Source organism: Bos indicus x Bos taurus, chromosome 3, assembly GCF_003369695.1.
Source record: "Bos indicus x Bos taurus breed Angus x Brahman F1 hybrid chromosome 3, Bos_hybrid_MaternalHap_v2.0, whole genome shotgun sequence".
Taxonomy (NCBI): Eukaryota; Metazoa; Chordata; class Mammalia; order Artiodactyla; family Bovidae; genus Bos; species Bos indicus x Bos taurus.
The window spans coordinates 33,797,472-33,821,620 of NC_040078.1; the positions used below are offsets into that span (position 1 = coordinate 33,797,472).

The following is a 24,149-nucleotide window of genomic DNA, read 5'->3' on the forward strand; positions in this document are numbered from 1 at the left end:
GATGGTAGTGATGACTGGAAATGCACATGTGCAAAAGGATGTTTCTGTTCGGCGTCTGTCCTCTGCATCTTTTAAACATCCTTCCCACAGGTGGGGAATTTCTCACACTACAGGTCCCACCTCCCCCAGGTGGAAGACTGCTAGTTGACTCTCGATATCCATGTCCCCATCTTCTGTTGTCACAGAGTCTCCACTCCTCCTGGGCATGTTACTTCCCAGGCAGAAGATGTCATTTCCAAAATGATGAAGTTCTAGCTGCTGCTGCTGCTGCTAAGTCGCTTCAGTCATGTCCGACTCTGTGCGACCCCGTAGATGGCAGCCCACCAGGCTTCCCTGTCCCTGGGATTCTCCTGGCAAGAACACTGGAGTGGGTTGCCATTTCCTTCTCCAATGCATGAAAGTGAAAAGTGAAGGTGAAGTCGCTCAGTCATGTCTGACTCCTAGCGACCCCATGGACTTCAGCCTGCCAGGCTCCTCTGTCCATGGGATTTTCCAGGCAAAAGTACTGGAGTGGGGTGCCATTGCCTTCTCCGGAAGTTCTAGCTAATGAAATATAAATAGAAGTGTTATATGTTACTTCCAGCAAGTTTTTCTGTAAGAGGGAAAGAGCAAGAGCCACTCCTCTTTCTCCCTCCAGCTGTTTGCAAAGAGCAGCTGTTCTGTGTCTATGAAGTGACATAGAGAATGGAAAACACCCATTCAGGATGATGAAGCATAAAGTTAAAAAGCTAAGTCATTAAGACTACTATGAAGCCAGCATTCCTAGTACTTAACTATCTACCTCCAGAGATCTTTTCACATGAGAAATAAACTTCTGTCCTATTTAAGCCACTGTTTATATATATATATAATTTTTGGCTGTGCAGAGTCTTTGTTGCTGTGCGTGGGCTTTCTCTAGTTGTGACAGTTGCAGTGCGCAGGCTTCTCCTTGCGGTGGCTTCTCTTGTTGCAGCTTCTGGACCCTAGAGCTCAGGCTCAGTAGTTGTGGCATACAGACTCAGTTGCCCTGCAGCATGTGACATCTTCCCAGACCAGGGATCACACCCATGTCCCCTGTACTGGTAGGTGGACTCCTGATCCCTGGACTGCCAGGGAAGTCTATGCTGCTGCTGCTAAGTCACTTCAGTCGTGTCCGACTCTGTGCGACCCCATAGACGGCAGCCCACCAGGCTCCCCCGTCCCTGGGATTCTCCAGTCAAGAACACTGGAGTGGGTTGCCATTTCCTTCTCCAATGCATGAAAGTGAAAAGTGAAAGTCAAGTCGCTCAGTCCTATCTGACTCTTAGCGACCCCATGGACTACAGCCTACCAGGCTTCTCCGTCCATAGGGTTTTCCAGGCAAGAGTACTGGAGTGGGGTGCCATTGCCTTCTCCGAGGGAAGTCTATAAGCCACTATTATTATTTAGTTTTACACAGAACTTAATTCCAATGAATTCACCTGCTTTTCCAGCCTCCCTTGTGGCTGAGGTAAAGGCCTGTGACCCAGGTTCTATTAACTGCACACAGTAGTTCAGGACCTCAGTTCTAAAGAAGCAGACCCTGAGCATTTATCTGGCACAGGTAGTGGTGGAGGGATCAGGATGCTGGAGGCAGCAGTGATGAGACATTCACATCCGGTACCACATGACACAGGTAGGAGCTCCAGCATCTGTGCCCCACAGTGGCTGTGGGGTTGTCTCTAGGACAGCCCCTCATGTGGTTAGGCACACTTCCTAGTTACCCAGCTTCCAATGCCAACTCCCTGGCCTCCCCAGAGATTTAGTGAGCTACCAATACCTTTAAAAAATTATTTTCCTGGGCTGGGCGAACCTGGGCGGCGCGGGGCGGGGGTCGGGTCGTGGTGGACTGGGGTCGGGTTGTGGCTGACAGGGGGTCGGGGGGAGCGGTTCCCAGTTGTGCTTATGGGGTTGCCATTGCGGCTGGGAACGCCCATTTCGTGTGCTCCTGGGTCCCCTTGGATCGGCATCCAGTGAGCAGAGCAGAGGGGTAAGGACCACAGAATATATAGGTGAACTATAAAGAAAGCTGAGCGCAGAAGAATGGATGCTTTTGAACTGTGGTGTTGGAGAAGACTCTTGAGAGTCCCTTGGGCGGCAAGGAAATCCAACCAGTCCATCCTAAAGGAAATCAGTTCTGGGTGTTCATCGGAAGGACTGATGTTGAAGCTGAAACTCCAGTTTTTGCAGAGCTGACTCATTTGAAAAGACCCTGATGTTGGGAAAGATTGAAGACAGAAAGAGAAGGGGACGACAGCGGATGAGATGGTTAGATGGTATCAGCAACTCAATGGACACGAGTTTGGATAAACTCTGGGAGTTGGTGATGGACAGGGAGGCCTGGAGTGCTGCGGTTCAATGGGGGTCTAAAAGAGTCGGACACGACCGAGCGACTGAACTGAACTGAACTGAACAGAAAAACAAATGCTGTTCAAGGACACTGAAAGAACCCAGATGTTGAAAATCAGATCTGTATCGTGAGCAATACTTAGAAATCCATGAGTTGACACATAGTATTAGGCCTATCATCCTTGTAGTTCCCTCAGTGAAATATGTTGGGAAAAGCTCTTCCTTCGTGGTATAGATTCATGAAGAAGCTAAATAGCATGAATCCTTTACATTGACAACTGTGAATTTAAATCTCCTGTGAATCCTATGTGACAACCACACATACCAACGTGATTTATTAGTATTATATCAATATTTTTAGTCCTACTGTATTTCAACTAAAAATGTCACTATATGATGGTACATGAAGTCAAGACATAAAATCAGGGCAAATACAAAATATTCCATCCTTTGAGAAAGGGAGCAAAAAAATAATGTGCTTTGCCTATTGCATTTTTATGTATTAGATCCTTAAGTATTTATTCACCATACCCAACTGAATGGTTCACAAATGTTTCAGAGAGGAAGGATTACTTCTCTTTAACAATGAGGAGTTCAACTGCTCTCAAAGCAAATACCGGATGGTAATCACCATGAAGGACAAAGTTGATTATTCATATTTATATTACTCATTTGTTAGCTTGCCAAAGGTTCTAGATCTGTTACCACATTTTTTTTTTTAATAATATCCGCATGTGAAAGTGAAAGTGGCTCGGTCGTGCCTGACTCTTTGTGACCCCATGGACTATACAGTCCATGGCATTCTCTAGGCCAGAATACTGGAGTGGGTAGCCTATCCCTTCTCCAAGGAATCTTCCCGACCCAGGAATCAAAACCAGGGCCTCCTGCATTTAGAAAAATCATGTCCTTTGAATTTCCATTTTACTGTATAGGACCACGGCAATGTGATTACATAAAATTATTTACTTTCCTTTAAAAAAAAATATTATTTTCCTGTTTCAGCAAGGAACACTAAAGAATACTCCACTCCCCTTTGGTCTGTCTGAAGATAAAGGTCTTATCTTTAATACTTTGCTTTATATTCTCCCTGCTTGAAACCACTACCTTAAACCCAAAGTTTCTCCTTGTCTTGGGTTTAACCTTTGTCCTCTCTCTCCTGGGTGTGGGAGAGACTGAAACTGGCCACAAAATCTATTTTTCTGTTGAAATATGTGTCTACCCTTGTGACTAGGTAAAGCCACACCTCTGATCACAAATGGAATGTGATCAGTCATGATGTGTGCAACTTCTGCCTCACTTGTATACTAACTTGCTTCCTTAGGTTTGCTCTGTTTTCTTCCCCATACTCATGTTACATCTGCTACCAAGGAAATGAGGAAGCAACCTTGCTAATGGCAGAGCCACAGGATGAAATGAGCTTCAGTTCCCGAATAACTGCCTCAACAGCCTGACCTGTTCATTATGGGACATGAAAGAATAAACTTCCATTTTCTGTAGGCTGCTAGCTTGGGATCTCTCTCAGCTTCATCTTTCTCTGCTGCTACAACAATGATGGAGGAACACTAGGCATGGAACTTGTATTAATAGCAGGTAATTTCAGGTCAATGCGGGAGATACCAACGCACTTGATGGTCAGGATCCAGGGGTAAGCCAGGAACTTCTTGTAGTGCAGCCCAGTCTCTTGACTTGACACAGTCCACCTCCTAACTGTGCCCCTTGATTCTGCTTTAAGAGTCCTTGGGCATCTGTGATACTGCGGGTCCCAGCCTCTTAATTGGCTGAGGCCAGTGCTTCAGGGGTCCCTCTGGTTCGTGTAAACCCTTTAAGAGTGAAATCCCCATTCCCCCCAGGCCTGTGGGGCCCCTGCAGTTACTCCCCATTGGCCTTCAAAGCTAGACACTGTAAGGGCTCATCTTCCCAGTGCTAGACTCCCAGGCTGGGAGCCTGTTGTGGGTCTCAACTCTCACTCATGCTTTACAAGCAGTCTCCTACCCCCAGCTGCAGCGTCATGCCACAGTTCTGGGGACCTCACAACTACGGTGGAGCTCAATATGTCTACCCCATCACCCTTTAGAATCTTCATTAACTTTTTAATAATGTCATACATTTCTATAAGGTTAGATTAGTTTTTTTTAAAAAAACCTATTTGCATTCCATATTTCAATAAAATTATATTGGTAGTGAACAAAAACAGTTCCCCTATAGGAGAACCTGGGCTTTCCAGGTGGCGCTAGTGGTAAAGAACCTGCCTGCCAATGCAGGAGAAGCAGGTTCTATCCCTGGGTTGGGAAGATCCCTTGGAGAAGGAAATGGCAACTCACCCCAGTATTCTTGCCTAGAGAATCCCATGGACAGAGGAGCCTGGTGGGCTACCATTCATGGGGTCACAAAGAATCAGACACGACTGAAGTTACTTAGCCCACGCATGGAAGAACCTATGCAATATAATGATTCTCAAGTTAGTGGGTCACCCCCATGGGAGGTATGGGATTTCACGATAGCAGGAGTCCTCCCTGCCTACCTGTCTTATTGTGGTTCCTTCTTTATGTCTTTTAGTTATAGAAGATCCTTCCTGGTAGGCCCCAGTCTTTTTGATTGATGCATCTTCTGCAGATAGTTGGGACCTTTGGCGTGCTCACGAGAGAAGGTGAGCTCAGAGTCTTAATACTACACCATCTTGGCTGCTCTCTTTTACTGGGCTTTTTTTTTTTTCTTTTCTGTCATACCAGTTTTATCTTTAATCATATAATTCTTAAAGACTTTACAAGTATTCTTACTGTTCTCTGTTTATTTAAACTGCTAGACAACTGTCCAGCAGGATACTTCTCTAAAGTTACTCCTTGTTTTGAGCTAAGACTTGATTTACGCCTCAGGTATTGAGGCAGTACTTTTGCGGTTTGCAGGTGCAGGTATCCTGATATAAGATGGCACTCCACCTTCTGACCACACAGAGTGGCTACGCTAGACCTGCCCACTTCAGGTCAAGTTATACAAGGGCCAGTTACAGCCTACTAAATGCTTAGGTTAATGAGACCTACTGGCTTTCCCCCAGACCTGTAGATTTTAAATCTTCTGAAATTTATTCTTTACCTCAAGTGGCTGAGATAATTATATCCAGACCTCTAAAATCCATATAATTACTGTACACTTTGCAGGGCTTTAACTAGAGATAGTTCTTTCAAATTTCCAACTTTTCATTAAATATTTAGTGTGCCAGGCAGCAAAATAGATATGAGACATAAAGTCAAATAAGACATGGATTCTTTCCTCAGTGACTTTATGGTCAAGCTGGAGAGGAAACCAAGTATAACACGACTGTAATATAGTAGGGGCAGACTTTACTGAGATATGTTTTAAGAATGCACATGAAGGGTATCTAAAGCAGGGTAAGCTTTCAGGAAAGGGTGACAGAAGCAAATCCACCAGGATCCCACACCATCAGTAGACTACTCAGACCCCTTCTCCAGCCCCTGAGAGTCCCCTGAACCATGACACAGAGTACTGCAAGCTGACAGGAGGCAGCCCATGAATGCTGAATTAAAGAGGAAACCAGGCACAGAAGGGCCCCCCTTCTGTAGAGACTTAATGCTAAGGAACAGAGATGCGTGAAGTGGAGATAGAAATGAACAAGCAAGCCCCACCCGCTCTACACACACACGCATGCCCATCCATGTGACCCTGCAGTAAACAGCAGAAGAGAGAATGGACACCCCTATACACCCAACACAGTCATTCATGACTCCAGGAAGCCAGGAGGGAATAAGACAAGACACAGCAGGTGTGAATAAGGCTTTCCTGGGGATCAAACAGGCTGGGCGGGAACCACACTGGGAAGCATGGTCTGTACACCAGGCCAGGTCTGGTCTTCAGGGCAGTGCTGGGAGCTCAGAGCAGAGCGCTATGGGCCAGGGGTCTGGCTGGGCTCCTCACAGCAGAAGCAACCATGGAAGGGAAGAACAGCCTGGGTGGCTTCAGTGCAGGAGAGATAATGTGGGGTGGGGGAGGAAATTTGCTCAAAAATTATGGGAAACTGAATCTTTAAAGTAGGGATGGAAAGGGGTGTGGGAGAGGGATAAGGGGGCCAAGAGAGCATCTAGAGTGAACAGAAAGAGAAAGAAAAAGACAGAAGGTTCTGTGTGCAGGAAGGTCCATCTGGTCTCCAGGGCACTGGCTCCTCGTGTCATCTCCTAGTTGGAGGCGTTACTTGTTTCCCCACACGGCAAGCTTTAGAAACATAGGGTTTGGGTGGAAGCGGCTAGACTTCATGTAGGCAGAGATCCTCTTCAGGCCCTGAGGGTGGGAAAAAGAAGGTCAGGCCTCAGGTCTGCTGCCCCAGTAGGGTTCATGGAGTTCTCCCTAGGTTTGGAGGGCTAGATATAGCCCTTCCATGTGGAGTCAAATATTGGGGGAAAATAAAGTCCTCCTGGTGTCCCCAGCTCTGCAAATTTAAGTTTTCCAATTTCCTGTAATTCAAGCAGTATCTTGATAAGACATCACAAATGGAGACTCCACCCACTCCTGGGTGCTAGAGATGATGATATAGGTTTAGAATCTCTATGCCACTATCCTGCAAGATGGGTTCTACTGTCACCATTTATCAGAAGGGAAACTAGCCACACAGAAGTTAAGGACCTCTGTCATGATCACACAATTCATAAATAATATGGCTAGAATGCAGCCTGCTCCCTCTTGCCCCCTTTCTCTCTCCCCATTCTGCTGCACCCCCTTGCTCACAGTTGAAAACAAAAAGAACCAGGAGGCTCATTCATCATCCAGTTATACAAAGAGTTAAGTCACTACTCAAGGAAGCCACCCACCAACAGTGTGCCAGGAAGGCAATTCAGGATGGGGAAAAAAAAAGATGAAATATTCTGTGTTTTGGACACATGGTTCCTAGACTGTTAAGATGCATCTACAGAAGAACTCTAATCACCCAAGATTTGCGCATACATACACACCCAAGATCTTTTCGTATATAGAAAAGCACTAAAATCACTAACTAGAGATCCCTGGTTTTTGGTGATTAGCAGTAATCTTACCAAGATATATAGTTGATTACTCCTATTTCCCAGACCTCCTCCCCTGCCTCTTGAAAGCAGTTCCCCCAGAGCTATCTGAGAGGCTGTGTTCTAGGATATAGTCCTAGAATATAGACCTCAGTAAGGTCCCCAAATAAAAGGGAAACTCAGTGCTTTGCATTATGTGGGTTTTACTTTCCAGTGGATGGTTTTGCTGACCACAGAGGGGCCCAGAGGAGACTCCATCCCCTCAACAAAACTTTACAAGGATCTGGAGCCTTGCTACCAGCAGGGCCCCTTGTGCTGGTCCACCTCTCTACATGTGCCTACAAATTTGGGTGAATCTCTCATGATCTCAGATTTATCATCTTAGTTGATGATCCTGAATTTTATTCAGTGGTAGATGAATAAGCCATACCTGGCCAGGTATGGCTTTCTCAGGCAATTGAGAAGCTTGCAGCAGAGGTGGAGACCAGTCCTCATACCACACAGCAGTCCCATAAGGAAACCGACTCTTTAAAGAAACTTGCCCATTTGGGGAACACACACAAAAAGTTTGGCAATCCTGGCTTCCCAGTGCTCACCATGGTTTTAGACTGTCAAAGAGGAAAACTGAGACATGTAAAAAATCTGAAATGACTACTGGGTGACAACTAGGAGAGTTAAGCTCATAAACAGCAGAAGGGCCCCCCACATACAGTTACCAATAGCAGTTTATCCTGACAGACTCTGAAATGGGAAAGCTTTCTAGACAAAAGAAAGAGGAATGACAGATTGCTAACCAATGACTAACATCATGGTCAGGTTTAGGTACATTACATATGGACCTTATACTTGCAAATACTTACTTAATTGGGATAAAGGGCTTCCCTGGTAGCTGAGATGGTAAAGAGTCTGCCTACAATGCAGGAGACCTGGGTTCAATCTCTGGTTTGGGAAGATCCCCTGGAGAAGGACATGGCAACCCACTCCAGTATTCCTGCCTGGAGAATTCTATGGACAGAGCAGCCTGGAGGGCTACCATCCATGGGGTCACAGAGAGTCAGACATGACTGAGCGATTAACACTTTCACTTTACTTAATTTGGGACATTATACCAAAGGAAATCTCAACCTAAAAATCACCAAAATAGGGTTCTTTTGCCATTTCAAGATTGAGAGGTTTTTTTTTTTTCCATGAACACCAGCTAGAGAAAGCAGACTAAAAGATCTGCTGAATGGAAGACCTCTTTTGATTGGTATTTAGAAGCTTTTAAAAGAGGAAATGAGAAAGTAACTTCTTACGGAAAACTGACAAAAGATTGCTTGAAATTATATCAGAATTTTTAAAAGGCTCCTGAATTTGGTTGGCCCTGCTTTCCACTGCTCCTCCCTGCTCCTCTAAGCATCTCCTTCAATGCTCTCCTACATCGTGTTCGACTCTCTCTGAACTTCCTTTTTATAACACCAAAAATTGATTCCCATGAAAGCAACCATAATTCAGAAGGCTTGGTAAAGTAATTATTTTGGCCAAAGAAGTTTTAAAAACTTTTTTTTTTCCAAAATTCTGACAATAAGAAAGCCAAAGCCTTTCTAGTAGGAACTTGAATCATTTGCCTGTGCCTTTGAGATACAAATGTTCTAACTAATCTTAGGCACCTTCCACTTTGTTTCGAGAGCTTGGTCAGCCATCAGATAAGTACACATATAATGCGTATTTGGCAACCAGTCAAGTAGAATGGGATTCTGAGCAGTCTCTTTGTCCAGCTAGGCCAGGTTTAGGGAAATGTGTCATATGGAGTTCCAATCTGTAAAGGGCCTTTATTGTCTCAACCTATTTTGTATCTGCCTATACAACAAGGCCTTTGTTTTCTTAGCCTATACCAAGGAGTAAACTTTCTGGGTCTTGTGAAGGCTGCATAATTGCACCCTCTTGTGAGAATGCCTCTTGCATCTTCGTGGTTTAAGTTACTATTGGGACATCCTAAAAGACACTTATTCCTTGGAAGAAAAGTTATGACCAACCCAGACAGCATATTAAAAAGCAGAGACATTACTTTGCCAACAAACGTCCATCTAGTCAAGGCTATTGTTTTTCCAATAATCATGTATGGATGTGAGACTTGGACTATAAAGAAAGCTGAGTGCCAAAGAATTGACGCTTTTGAACCATGGTGTTCAAAATGAGAAGACTCTTGAGAGTCCCTTGGACTGCAAGGAGATCCAACCAGTTCATCCTAAAGGAAATCAGTCCTGAATATTCATTGGAAGGACTGATATTGAAGCTGAAACTCCAATACTTTGGCCACCTGATGTGAAGAGCTGACTCATTTGAAAAGACCCTGATGCTGGCAAAGATTGAAGGCAGGAGGAGAAGGGGATGACAGAGGATGAGATGGTTGGACGGCATCACCAATTAGATGGACATGAGTTTGAGTAAGCTCCAGGAGTTGGTGATGGACAGGGAAGCCTGGTGTGTGCAGTCCATGGGGTCGCAAAGAGTCGGACATGACTGAGTAACTGAACTGAACTGACTGTAAGATCTTTAGGACTATTAATAAATATGTTTGGTACCACACTGACAAATTTTTATACAGAAAAAGCACATATTTTTAGAAATCAAAAATAGTATTTATAAATTTGCCAATCTACAGAATACTAATATAAAAGACAGTTGACAATTGCTTGTTTCTTCAGTTCAGTTCAGTACTCCTTTCCCAATTTCAAACTAATCTGTTGTTCCATGTCCAGTTCTACATACAAATTTCTTAGGAGGCAGGTAAGATGGTCTGGTATTGCCAGAAATTTTCCTCAGTTTGTTGTGATCCACACAGTCATGGGCTTTGGCATAGTCAATAAAGCAGAAGCAGATGCTTTTCTGGAATTCTCTTGCTTTTTCAATGATCCAGTGGATGCTGGCAATTTATCTCTGGTTCCTCTGCCTTTTCTAAATCCAGCTTGAACATCTGGAAGTTCACGGTTCACGTACAGTTGAAGCCTGGCTTGGAGAATTTTGAGCATTACTTTGCTAGATGAGTGCAATTGTGCGGTAGTTTGAGTATTCTTTGGCATTGCCTTTCTTTGGGATTGGAATAAAAACTGCCCTTTTCCAGTCCTGTGGCTACTGCTGAATTTTCCAAATTTGCTGGCATATTGAGTGCAGCACTTTCACAGCATCATCTCTTACGACTTGAAATAGCTCAGCTGGAATTCCATCACCTCCACTAGCTTTGCTTGTAGTGATGCTTCCTTAGGCCCACTTGACTTTGCATTCCAGGATGTCTGGCTCTAGGTGAGCAATCACACCGTCCTGGTTATCTGGGTCATGAAGATCTTTTTGTATAGTTCTTCTGTATATTCTTGCCACCTCTTCTTAATATCTTCTGCTTCTGTTAGGTCCGTACCATTTGTCCTTTATTGTGCCCATCTTGCTTATTTCTTAGTTTTCACTAGAAACTAAGGTATTAAAGGTTAAGAATTCTAATTAATGTATGTAATTAAAACTATTAAAATAAGGAAAAAAAGCCTTTTTGGCAAAGGGGGAATTATAAAGAATAAAAATACGACAACTATATACCAATAAAATGGACAGCCTGAAGAAATGAATAAATTCGTAGAAAGGTACAATCTCCCAAACTGAACCAGGAAGGAAGATAAACTATGAATAGACCAATTACGGGTACTAAAACTGAATCTGTAGATACAAAACTCCCAACAAACGCACGCCCAGGACCAGATGATTTCACAGGTGAATTCTACTAAACATTTAGAGAAGACTTAACACCTATCCTTCTGAAACTATTCCTGCAAATTTCAGAGGAGCTACTGAACTCTTTCTATGAAGACATCATCACCCTGATCCCAAAACCAAACAAAGACATCATACAAAAAAGTATAAGTATATAACTAATAAACAGATATGTAAAAATTCAAAGAAAGACATCACACAAAAAAGTGTAAGTATATAACTGGTGAACAGATATGTAAAAATTCTCAGCAAAATACTAGCAAACCAATCCAATAATACATTAGAAGGATCATACACCATGAATAAGTGAGATTATCCAGGGATACAAGGATTTTTTTCAGTATCCGTAAATCAACAGTTGAAACACTGTATCAATAAATTAAGACTAAAAACCATATGATCACCTCAATAGTTGTAGAAAAAGCTACTGATGAAATTCAAATTCCATTTATGGCAAAAAAAAAAATAATAAAAGAAAAGAGATTCCCTGGTGGTCTAGTGGTTAAGAATTCACTTGCCAATGCAGGAGACACAGGTTTAATCCCTGGTCTGGGAGGATTCCACATGCTGTGGAGCAACTAAGCCTGTGTGCCACAACTACTGAGCCAGCAGCCTAGAACCTACAAGCTGCAGTGGCTGAGCCCACGACTTCTGAAGCCCATGTGCCTAGAGCCTGTGCTCCACAACAAGAGAAGCCACTGCAATGAGAAGCCTGAGCACTGCAACAAAGAGCAGCCCCCACTCACTGCAACTGGAGAAAGCCCATGTGCTGCAGTTAAGGCCCAACACAGCCAAAAATAACTCATCTTTAAAAAGATACCATTCTTAAAAAAAAAAAAAAACTCCATAAAGTGGGCATAGAGGGAACATACCTCAACATAGGCTATGTATAACAAACCCACAGCTAGCATAATACTCAATGGTGAAAAGCTGAAAGCATGATCTCTAACATCAGGAACAAGACAAGGATGCCCACTGTCACTACTTTTATTCAATATAGTTTTGAAAGTACTAGCCACAAGCAATCAGACAAGAAATAAAAGGAATCCAAATTGGAAAGGAAGAAGTAAAACTGTTACTGTTACTATACATAGAAAATCCTAAAGATGCTATCAGAAAACTAGTAGAGCTCATCGATGAAGTCAGTAAAGTTGCAGGATACAAAATTAATAAACAGAAATCTCTTGCATTCCTATACAGTAACAATAAACTATAAGAAAGAGAATTAGGAAACAACCCTTTTTGCCATCACATCATAAAGAATATCAAAAATATCTAGGGATAAACCTATCTAAAGAGGCAAAACACGTGGACTCGGAAAGCTATCAGATACTGATGAAAGAAATCAAAGATGGCACAAACAGATGGAAAAATATACCATGTTCTTGGATTGAAAAAATCAATATTGTCAAAACGACCATATTACTCAAGGCAATCTACAGATTCAGTGCAACCTCTATCAAATTACCAATGGCATTTTTCATAGAACTAGAGCAAAAAAAATCTTTAAATTTGTATGGAGACACAAAAGACCCCAAATAGCCAAAAGAATCTTGAGAAAGAAAAATGGAGCTAGAGGAATCAGGGTCCCTGACTTCAGATTATACTACAAAGCTATAGTCATCAAAACAGTATGGTACTGACACAAAAGTAGAACTATAGATCACTGGAACAGGATAGAAAACCCAGAAATAAACCCATACACCTACAATCAATTAACATATGACAAAGGAAACAAGACTACACAATGTTGGAAAGCAGTCTCTTCAACAAATGGTGCTGGAAAAACTGGACAGCTACATGTAAAAAAAATGAAATTAGATCATTCTTTAATACCAAACACAAAAATAGACTCAAAATAGAACCAAAGACCTAAATGTGAGACTGGACACTATAAAACTCCTAGAGGAAAACATAGGCAGAACACTCTGACATTTGCAGCAACATCTTTTTTTATCTGACTCCCAGAATAATGGAAATAAAAACAAAAAATAACAAATGAGACCATTGAAAACTTTTGCACAGCAAAGGAAACAAAAACAAAATGAAAAGACAACCCACAGATTGGGAGAAAAATTTGCAAATGATGTGACTTGACAAAGTATTAGTCTCCAAATTTTATAAACAGTGCATAATGCTTAACAGCATCAAAACAAAAAACTCAGTCAATAAATGGGCAGAGGACCTAAATAGACATTTCTCCAAAGAAGACATACAGATGGCCAAGAGGCACGTGAAAAACTATTAAAGAAAATGAAAACTACGATGAGGTATCACCTCACACCAGTCAGAATGCCCATCATCAAAAGGTCTATAAATTGTAAATAGAGAATGGAGAAACGAGAACCCTCTTACAGTGGGGTGGGAATATGAAATGGTGCAGATGCTATGGAGAACAATATTGAAGTTCCTTAAAAAACTAAAAATAGAGTTACCATATGATCCAGCAATCCCACTCCTGGCATGGATCCAAAGAAAATTCTAATTCAAGAAGATACATGCACTCCTATGTTCACAGCAGCATGATTTACAATACCCAAGACATGGAACCAACCTAAGTATTCATCAACATATAAATGGATAAAGAAGATGTGGGTGTGTGTGTGTGTGTGTGTGTGTATACACACAATGGAGTACTACTCAGGAATAGAAAAGAATGAAATAATGCCATTTGCAGCAACATGGATGGACCTAGAGATAATAATACTAAGTGAAATAAGTCAGACAGAGAAAGACAAATCTCATATGTATCACTTATATATGGAATCTAAAATTATGATAAAAAATGAACTTATTCACATAATGGAAACAGACTCACAGACATAGAAGATAAATTTATGGTTACCAAAGGGGAAAGAGGGGGAATAAATTAGGAGTGTGCTACTAACAGAGAAGGCAATGGCACCCCACTCCAGTACTCTTGCCTGGGAAATCCCATGGACAGAGGAGCTGCGGTCCATGGGGTCGCTAGGAGTCCAACAGGACTGAGCGACTTCACTTTCACATTTCGCTTTCATGCACTGGAGAAGGAAATGGCAACCCACTCCAGTGTTCTTGCCTGGAGAGTCCCGGGGACGGCGGAGCCGGGTGGGCTGCTGTCTCTGGGGTCACAGAGTTGGACACGACTGAAGTGACTTAGCAGTAGCAGCACTAACAGATACACACTACCATATATAAAGTAAACAAAAAGGAACTACTGTATATCACCAGGGACTATATTTAATATCTTGTAACAAACTATGATGGAAAAGAATATGAAAAAGTATATATATATATATATATATATATATATATATGTACATTCTGAATTATATGTAATTGAAACACTTTGCAGTACACTTGAAACAGTACAAAACTTGAATCAAAAATACTTCAATTTTAAAATGGAAATGTACTTTGTTAAGGGAAAATAAAGTGATTTTGTGCTAAAGCTGATTATTTCTCTTTTTTCCTTTTTTAAAAAAAGTTATTTCTAAATGGGAAAGAAAACGAGAGACAAACTAATATGGATATAGAAAGTTGTAAAAGGCTTGTGAGAAAGAAAAGATAACTTTAGAAAGGAATTCTATGTGTGGTCCAGTCTGGCTAAGATTAGAATGAGCTAAACTAAGTAAATAAATTTCAGTATTAAATGTCAGGTGGTGCAAAACTAGAATCTGATTTTTCTTTCCATTGAGAGGACAAAGTTTTCTTGAAATATTGATTTTTTGGTAACAATGTAAAACGTTTCTTTACCTCTTAAGTGATCTATTATAATTTCACATATTTAGACTTTAAAATCTTTTACTGTCTCTTTGGTTAAGTGAATAAGTATTTATTGGGACCTATGATCCTACTTGGAGAAGGCAATGGCACCCCACTCCAGTACTCTTGCCTGGAGAATCCCATGGATGGAGGAACCTGGTGGGCTACAGTCCATAGGGTCGCTAAGAGGACACGACTGAAGTGACTTAGAAGCAGCAGCAGCATGATCCTACTTTCAGTTCAGTTCAGTTGCTCAGTCATGTCCGACTCTTTGCAACCCTATGAATCGCAGCACGCCAGGCCTCCCTGTCCATCACCAACTCCTGGAGTTCTCTCAGACTCAAGTCATCAAGTCAGTGCTGCCATCCAGCATCTCATCCTCTGTTGTCCCCTTCTCCTCCTGCCATCAATCCCTCCTAGCATCTGGGTCTTTTCCAATGAGTCAACTCTTTGCATGAGGTGGCCAAAGTACTGGAGTTTCAGCTTTAGCATCATTCCTTCCAAAGAAATCCCAGGGCTGATCTCCTTCAGAATGGACTGGTTGGATCTCCTTGCAGAAATGCTATAAAAACTTGATATCTTTGGCAAACCTTCCCCAAGTCAAATTCTAAATGAAGTTCTTTTGACAGCTAACACTTTGGAATGATTCAGCTGCTGCTGCTGCTGCTAAGTCACTTCAGTTGTGTCCGACTCTGTGCGACCCCATAGATGGCAGCCCACCAGGCTCCCCCGTCCCTGGGATTCTCCAGGCAAGAACACTGGAGTGGGTTGCCATTTCCTTCTCCAATGCATGAAAGTGAAAAGTGAAAGTGAAGTCACTCAGTCTGTGTCTGACTCAGCGACCCCATGGACTGCAGCCTGCCAGGCTCCTCCCTCCATGGGATTTTCCAGGCAAAACAGTACTGGAGTGGGGTGCCATTGCCTTCTCAGAGGGCCCTAAAATAACTCAAAGAGAGATACTAATTACACTTTTCGGTATGTTAAGTAACATGGGAAATGTTGTCAAATGAGTTATAATGAACACTTTTAGATTATACTATATAGATAATTAATTCTAATGCTAAGTCTCTTCAGTCATGTCCGACTCTGTGCGACCCCATAGACGGCAGCCCACCAGGCTCCGCCGTCCCTGGGATTCTCCAGGCAAGAATACTGGAGTGGGTTGCCATTTCCTTCTCCAATGCATGAAAGAGAAAAGTCAAAGTGAAGTTGCTCAGTCGTGTCCGACTCTTAGCGACCCCATGGACTGCAGCCTACCAGGCTCCTCTGTCCATGGATTTTCCAGGCAAGAGTACTGGAGTGGGGTGCCATTGCCTTCTCCAATATAGATAATTATTATTATATAAAATTACTAAAAGTATCCTGGCATCTTATGTGTCATAACTCTAGTTATTGTATTAAAATTTTGTATGCCACAGAAATAACCAAATTTTACTGACAGTTATATTGTAATCAGATCATTTGTCTTTTGACATTTATGGGCAGTTATTGTTTTACTCTGATTCTTTTTAAAAGAATGTAGATCTTGACGATTCATAAGAAGGACCTTTTTACAAATACACATTTCTGGTAACTTTTAAATGATCCCACTGAACTGAGTGAAAAATTTACAAAACTGTAAATGGAAAACCTGATGGCTTCATAAAACTACTAACAAAAAAAAGTCAAGGTCAACAAGATTTAATTCCATGGCACTGAATGAAGTGAATTTATAATTTTATGGCTGTTTGAAATATTGCCGGCTTTTAATCTTTGTTCTCTGGATATGAGGAAACATTTCCTCTTATGCCTACTAACTTGCAGCAAGTTGATAAAGTATACCTTTGCAAACAAAGATGGAGCATTTATCTTTTTCTTTCTATCTAATCCCTTCAGCATTTGGCCTCTCCAACTGGCCCCTCTCTGGACTTGATGGCTTCTCGTGATCTAGACTGCAACAAGTTATATTAATCATTGTTTTAATTTATTCTTTGTTGTTTTCAAACTATTCATGCTTTGCTTCCTTCATTGTTGTACTGTGACCTTAAAATGTTACTAGCTATATTGCTTATACCTTAATTATTTTATAAGATTATTGTTTCTTGCGTTACCTTCTGTGCAGCCGGGTCTCTGATAAAATTAACGATGGTAAACCTCTATATATCACACATATATACCTCCATATTGGTTTCTCAGGTGGCCCTAGTGGTAAAGAACTGGCCTGCCAGTGCAGGAGACATAAGAGATGTAGGTTCGATCCCTCAGTTGGGAAGATCTCCTGGAGGAGGGCTTCACAGCCCACTCCAGTATTCTTGCCTGTATAATCCCCATGGACAGAGGAGCCTAGCAGACTACTGTCCATGGGCTCACAAAGAGTCAGACATGATAGAAGTGAGTTAGCACACACACAGCTCTATATAAAATTAATTGTGATGATGCAACTCTAGATATGGGAAGAAGTAACAAAGGGAAACATATTCTGGGTCATAATAGACTAGTTAGTAAGACAGATGATCCAGAGACGTTTTAGTATATTCACAGTGTCCAGATATAGCATAGAAGTGACCTGTCAATGAAGTCCTTGTCTGACCTAGAAATGAGCCTTCCTAGCACCATGAGACAAATCGGTGATGAAATGCCTCCCAATCCTTGGTCAAATTTATGGCCTAAAGCTATAAACAAAAAGAACAGAGTCTCACTCACTACCTGGTTAAGGAAAGGACTAAGCTGTAACCCACTGCAATCACTCACAGACTGTGTGCCTTAAGGGGAGTTCAGGATGGAGAAAACCAGGATGAAACATTCTGTGTTTTGGACACAGGTCCCCTAGAGAGTTGGGTTGCATCTCGGATGAAGAATTACAAAGACCCGAGATTCACCCATCTTCCTACACCTAGGAAAGCATTAAGATCATTAACGTGAGATGTTGGTTTTTTGATGATTAGTAGCAATCTTTTACCAACATGTATATTTGACGATGTCATGAAAAAAATGCACAACCTAAAAGTTCAGAATTATGTTTTATACTGTAATTCTCTGAGGACTTCAGAGCAGTCCCTTAGAGCTACCCGAGAGGCTGCTTCCTGGGCTTAAAGAGGTAAGGAAGGAGCCAGGATATATACGAGTTTTGTAACAAAACCAAGTAGTTGGAATATCAAAAGATTACTGTTAATTAAAGAAAATCAGACATCTCAAGTTAATGAATTTAGCACTGTTCTCTGTATAGGAAGCTACAAAAGTTTGGGCTCACTGAAGTTGTTACTTTGATATGTACCTCCGCTACCTGAGGCCAGTATCCTGTGTTTTCCCATCTGGAGTCTCTGCTGGGCACACTGCTGGGCACACTGCTGGGTGCGGCTGCAGTGGATGAAGGCTAGGTGGTGGGCACTGGGTTTACATCCTGAATTCCCTCAGGACCCACCACAGGGGACAACTATAATGCAATGGCTTGATGGCTGCAACATCCTTAGTTTACTGCCTTTGGCAGGCAAATTTCTCATTCTCAACTATATGTATTTTCAAGGTGAAAATTTATATATCTGCTGTCTTCTACCTTACCTCTTCATAGCAGTTACTCAGAGCTCTCTGAGAGGCTGTCACATAGGCTACAAGTCCCCAGTAAGACCCCCAAATAAGACTGAAACTCACTGCATTCACATTGTAGTTTTTTATTGTCTTCTCCCCCCCACTCCCCAGGGGACATCTCCCTACAGAACAACTTCTCATTCTGCAAAACAATTCTCTTTGTCAGAAGGAAGCTCTTGGCTCCCCAGGGCTTGACCACAGGTGGACCCCAAGCACAACAAAGGGGCTTAGGGAGTAGATAAACAGCTTGAAAGAGACACCACATCTCATCCAGCAAAACGTGGATGAAAGGTGATAGGAGGTGTGGAGCAGCAAGGCCAGGCCAGGCCACACTCTGATTATTCCACTTAAAGGACACAGAGCAACTGCCTGGCCTAGGACCTGAGCCCCTTCTCACTGAGCCCCAACCTCCCTCATCCCCGGTCCTGCTGCAGCCAACCAGGCGCTGAGATGCTCAGGTGCACCTGTGCACCATCTTCCCAAAACAAACAGTGCCCGAGAGTTCCCAGGACTCCAAAGACCTAGGGCTGCTTGTACCGCACAGCGCAGGCCCCAGCAGGCCACACACTGGAGCCCACTTCTGTCCCACATCCTCCCTGCTGCGCAGTCATCCCGGTTCTTGCAAAAATTTCAGGTCAACAAGCCTTGGACCAAAACCAGAGCTGAAGAGAACTGGCTGAGGAGGCAGATTTCATGATGGGAGTGGGAATACAAAACAAGATTAGGCTGAAAAACATATTGGACTAGAGCTTCAAATTCCCAAGTCCATCATAAAGAGACTTTCTTACTCTCCAGTTGGTAGATTGAGGGTGAATGACGAGCTGGGAGGTGCAGTCAGACTGTGCTCCTCTAGAACCAAGGTGGCTCCATGTACTCTACACAGCTCGGGGTTCCAGCTGCACTGAGCCCCAGAGGCTGGGTGACAGGACTGTGTGACTTCTGCATCCCCCTCTGCCTGACATAGTGCCTCATAGAGGGAAGAGGATCAGATCAGTGAATGTAACTTAAAATGATGTATTACCCCATCTCTGAGATGGAATCTTGGATAAGTAGAAGGAAGAAAGAAGGAAGACATGGAGGGAAGGAAAGTGCCCATCGTAAGAGGCATCCCTATAAAATCTTCCCAAGAAGGCACCTACATATGGAAGAAAATCCCAGCACCAATTACATTCCTGGAAATCTCAGTACAACCCCAGAGAGGGAGCCAATAGCCAGAGAGCCTTCTGGAGAGCAGGAGAAAATATTGTTTGTGTTTTTATTACTTCATATCAACCCTATTGTGTCTCAACTCTACAAATGCCAGCTGCATGCAAACTCCTGAAGATTCTGCTTCATCCACACTTTCCAGAGCTGTGAACCCAGTCAACAAAAGAACCTGAGCTTTTTTTCATTTTCATACAAGAAACAGAGAGCCCCTGACTGCTGCCCATAGAAACCAGACACTCTGACTGTGAGCCCAGCACAGTCTGTACTGGTTCTGTGACCTTCAGAAATTACTTATCCTTTCAGCTTAATTCCTGATCAGTAAAACGGAGAGGATGATTATTCTACCATGTAGGAATGTTATAAAGGTTAAATCTGACACAATATATGTCAGCTGCTGAGCAGAGATCCTGGAATAAACCAAGTTCTCAATAAATTCTATTTCTCATTGTAGTTCCAACTAGGAAAGTATCAGAAAGTAGAGGGAAGAGAAGAGAGATATAAATAGTAGGAGGACCAGGGAAATCACCTCGAAACGGGTAATGAAGTCTTTCAAGTTTGGAAATTCATCCAGACATGTAGGTTCAAATATGCGGTGCCGGTCAAGGACATCATAAGCCAAGAAATCCACATAGGTGAGCTGCAGAAAGACAAAGCAGGAATGTGCACCAAATTCTGAGTAAGAAAATACACCAGTTCTCCTTCCTCTGAAGCCATCCCACTGACCTTGTCCCCTGCGAACCAAGGCCTCTTCGCCAGAAAATCTGAGAAGAGCTTCATCTTTTCAGGAATCTCCTTCAAGAAACCAGGCTTCAGTGTCTCCTAGACAAAAACCAGCTGTCACCACTCTCAGACACAGACTCCCTGGCAGAGAGCAGGCTTCCCAGGGCTGTGTCTGATCCCAGCTGTGGGTGAGGAGCAATGTCCCCTGACTGAACCTGGGTTCGTGCCCACTCTGCAATTCAATCCACCTGTGTTCACTAAACTCCTATGGGTACCACCTCACATCTGTGAGAGGCGATGGGAAGGCAAAGGGCAAAACCACACTCTCCCTGAACGTGTCACCACTCAGCTTCAGGCACCTGCCATGGGTCAGACCAGCAGTGCTGTGAGGCCTGGCAGAGCTCTGTCCTCAGACCTCAGGCTGATGGTCTTAGTGTTGACTAAAATTTAATGTTGACTAAAATGACTAGGAAAGAAGTCCTACATTCCAGTGTGGGAGATAAGAATGGTGTGGATGCCTGAGCAGTTTCTGGACAGTTGGGGACAATTTGAGAGCCTGAAAGGAAGGAGGGGGAGAAACAAAGTCTGGCACTGGGGTGCCTACAAGACACACATCCTGAGCCCTGAGATGCCAGGAAGAAGGACCTGGGCTAATGAGGTAAACACCATCTAGGAACTGAATCTCCACCCAGGGGAGGCTGGACTGCTCCTAAGATTGGTGGGAATTAGAGTTTGCATTTTATGTTCTGGGGGTTCTGAGAGTCACTCTGGGGACTCTGTAGGGACAAGCTTGGTGGATCAGTAGCACCAAATGGTTCAAATGGCAAAAGGACCAGTGCAGATGGACCCTGTCCTACACTTAAACTCTGTGCAACCCAGCCCAGTGGAAGGGAACTCACAAAGTCAGGGCTGTAACAGATCCTGGCCATGTGCAAGCGGACGTCCATAGTCTGGTTCTCCAAAATGTCCACACGGATCTTCTCCTCCTCTGTCTCCCCACCTGTGGCCACACAACAGAGACTCACCCTCAGCGTCCCACTCCAGCCCAGCCCAGGGGAGTAGGCATGTGTTCCCCAGCCCCACTTACACATGTTGTGCTTGCGAGCGATGTAGCGAAGGATGGCGTTGCTCTGGGTGAGCTTGTGAGCTCCATCAATTAAGTAGGGCAACTGGAAGAACAACACGGCCTTTGTTGTGCAACACACAGGAGTCTGTGTTTGAACTCCAGACTGCCCTGCACCCGCTCCCTGACCAAGTACAGAGATGAAACCTGGCACTCGAAGAGCCTGGCCCATTGCTTGCTTGCTTGCTTGCTTGCTAAGTCGCTTCAGTCGTGTCCGACTCTGTGCAACCCCATAGACGGCAGCCCACCAGGCTCCCCCGTCCCTGGGATTCTCCAGGCAAGAACACTGGAGTGGGTTGCCATTTCCTTCTCCAATGCATGAAAGTGAAAAGTGAAAGTGAAGTCGCTCAGTCGTGTCCGACTCTTAGCGACCCCATGGACTGCAGCCTACCAGGCTCCTCCATCCATGGTATTTTCCAGGCAAGAGTACTGGAGCAGGGTGCCATCGCCTTCTCCGGAGCCTGGCCCATGGTAGACACTAAATAATATGCTGTAAAATGGAGGGATGAGCTGGACACAGAGTATCATTGAAGGGCAGGGGAGAGAACCAGGAAGCTGAGAGACAGAGCAGAAGGCACCAGATTCTGAAACCTCTAAGCCGGGAAAGGAGATGGATGGAGACACTGTCCACTTCTTCCCACAGACCCCAGCCCCTGTACCTACATTGGGGAAGTCCAGGCCCAGCGTGAATTTTTCACTCAGCCACTGGCTTCTGTCATAGTCAGGAGCTGAGAAAAAGAACATACAGTGAAACAAATTTCCCGAGTCCAGCCCTCCTTCCCAGGGGACCCACCAAGGAGTCAGAGGCAAAACTCCCTGAACTGGTGGATGTGGATTCAGAACCGCCAATCTCACATGGAGCTTTGGGGGAAAGCACATTTATAAGGTTTTGGAACCTCCCTGAGTGAGGCTTACAGAGAGTTAGTGCAACACTAACAGGCGCCCAGGACTGATACAGGGCTTAGCTATGGGCTCTCGTGTCCTTCCTTGGAGACCAGCTGCACCCTCAAAGTGTTTGGGAAGGGGCAGGCCTCTGCTCCAGCTGGTGGAGGGCAACAGAGGCAACAGGGACAAGGATATGAGTGGGCTTGGCACCAAATCAGTGTGACTTGGCCAGAATTCAGGACATGAAAAGGATGCTATTACCGTCCCCCATCGTGTACTTCTTCTCCTCATAGTTTGAGTCTGTATACTCCAGGAGCAGGCGGATGGCATGGGCCAGCTGGGAGAGATGCCAGGACAGAGAGCAGTTGTCAGGTCTTGACTGCCAAACTCTCACTGCTCCAGGTGGCTTCCATACTCCCAACCCTCTCCCTTCACCACCACCCCCAATCCTGCATGGGAGCCACCCACACACACACACACACACACACGCCAACACCAGGTAAGATGGTGGGGTAAGGAAAGGGGCTCTGCTGCAGCAAGCCCTGTGGAAGCTTCTGGTTGAACCAGTCCCACCACCCGGGATTTCCCCACCCGCCTCCATCTTCCCAGCCCTTGTGGACCCCCGCTCACCCCACGGATGTCCCAGTAACCCAGGATCATGGGCATGGTGCAGTTATGACGCTCAGAGTGCAGAAGCTCCAGGACAGCTGGACTTGAAACTTATCCTGTGACCGGGGGGGTCAAGGCAGGCCCGGAAACACCAGCCCCTCTTTTCGGTCCCACCCCCGGCACAGACCCTGACTCAGCCCCAGACAGGCAGAGCGAGGACTATTCCTGTCTCTTAGCAGAAGGAATTGGAAGCCAAGCTCTGGTCGCCTAGAAGACTAGGGCCACCTGAGTCGAGCTCGCCAGGTTCCTGCCTCAAGTCAGTCCTTGACTATTCAGGGGAGATGGCAGTGCCCTCGGGGAAACAAGCCTGAATCATAACAAGAGCAAGGCTCCTCCCTCTCCACTCCCCTCTCTGGCTCAGCTCAGCCTTAACTCTGGCTGCAGAGTTCCTGCGGGCTCTGGGCAGCTCTGACAGCCAAGTTTAGGCTAAGAGTCATGCGCCTGAAATGGAGACATTAAATCGGTCCCTGAGGACATTCCTGGTCATCCAGTGGCTAAGATTTCCCACTCCAAGTGCAGGGGAATGAGGTTGGATCCCTGGTCAGGGAACTAGATCACACAAGCCGCAACTGAGTGTTTCTGCATGGCTGCCGAACAGCCTGCATGTCTCAACAAAGATGTGAGATCACCAGTGCCTCAACTAAGAACTGGCAAGCCCAAATAAATAAATATTTTAAAACTTGGCTCCTATTAGAGGAAGATCAAGACTCCAGGCCATCCTAACACTCCCCCATGATTTATTTATATAATCCATGATAGCTGCAGTCTTCCAGAACAGAATATCACTGTAATAGGAAGAGGTGAAAGTGAAAGTCGCTCAGTCATGTCCAACTCTTTTCGACTCCATGGACTACGCAGTCCATGGAATTCTCCAGGCCAGAATACTGTAGTGGGTAGCCTTTCTCTTCTCCAGGGGATCTTCCCAACCCAGGGATTGAACCCAGGTCTCCTGCATTGCAGGTGGATTCTTTACCAGCTGAGCCACAAGGGAAGCACAAGAATATTGGATTAGGTAGCCTATCCCTTCTCCAGGGGATCTTCCCACCCCAGGAATCAAACCAGGGTCTCCTGCGTTGCAGGCAGATTCTTTACCAACTGAGCTATCAGGGAAGCCCAAGGAAGGAAGAAGTGAAGAGGCAGAAGAAGGA

The 24,149-nt window shown here is 44.2% G+C and overlaps 1 protein-coding gene across 2 annotated transcripts; it reads right to left on the minus strand.

The window, feature by feature from the left end:
• Positions 1-5,606: 5,606 nt before the first annotated feature.
• On the minus strand, positions 5,607-23,304 carry LOC113889503 (glutathione S-transferase Mu 1-like). Of its 2 annotated transcripts, XM_027536254.1 has the most exons (8): positions 22,963-23,302; positions 22,594-22,669; positions 22,111-22,175; positions 21,412-21,493; positions 21,224-21,324; positions 20,328-20,423; positions 20,131-20,241; positions 5,607-6,636 (listed from the first exon to the last, which is right to left on the minus strand). In XM_027536254.1, the coding sequence occupies exons 1-8, from the start codon at positions 22,996-22,998 to the stop codon at positions 6,547-6,549; spliced, it is 657 nt and encodes a 218-aa protein (XP_027392055.1). In that variant the 5' UTR covers positions 22,999-23,302; the 3' UTR covers positions 5,607-6,546. The 2 variants fall into 2 exon arrangements, with proteins under 2 accessions (XP_027392055.1, XP_027392056.1); XM_027536255.1 differs by lacking the exon at positions 20,328-20,423 and having other exon boundaries at positions 22,963-23,304.
• Positions 23,305-24,149: the final 845 nt, after the last annotated feature.

Coding starts and splice junctions, on each gene's coding strand:
- LOC113889503 (XM_027536254.1), bottom strand. CDS start 22,998: ATGCCCATGATCCTGGGTTACTGGGACATCCGTGGG. Junction 21,325..21,411: donor CGCTCGCAAGCACAACATGT/GTAAGTGGGGCT, acceptor GTGTGGCCACAG/GTGGGGAGACAGAGGAGGAG. Junction 6,637..20,130: donor ACTTCATTACCCGTTTCGAG/GTGATTTCCCTG, acceptor TCCCACCCTCAG/GGCCTGAAGAGGATCTCTGC.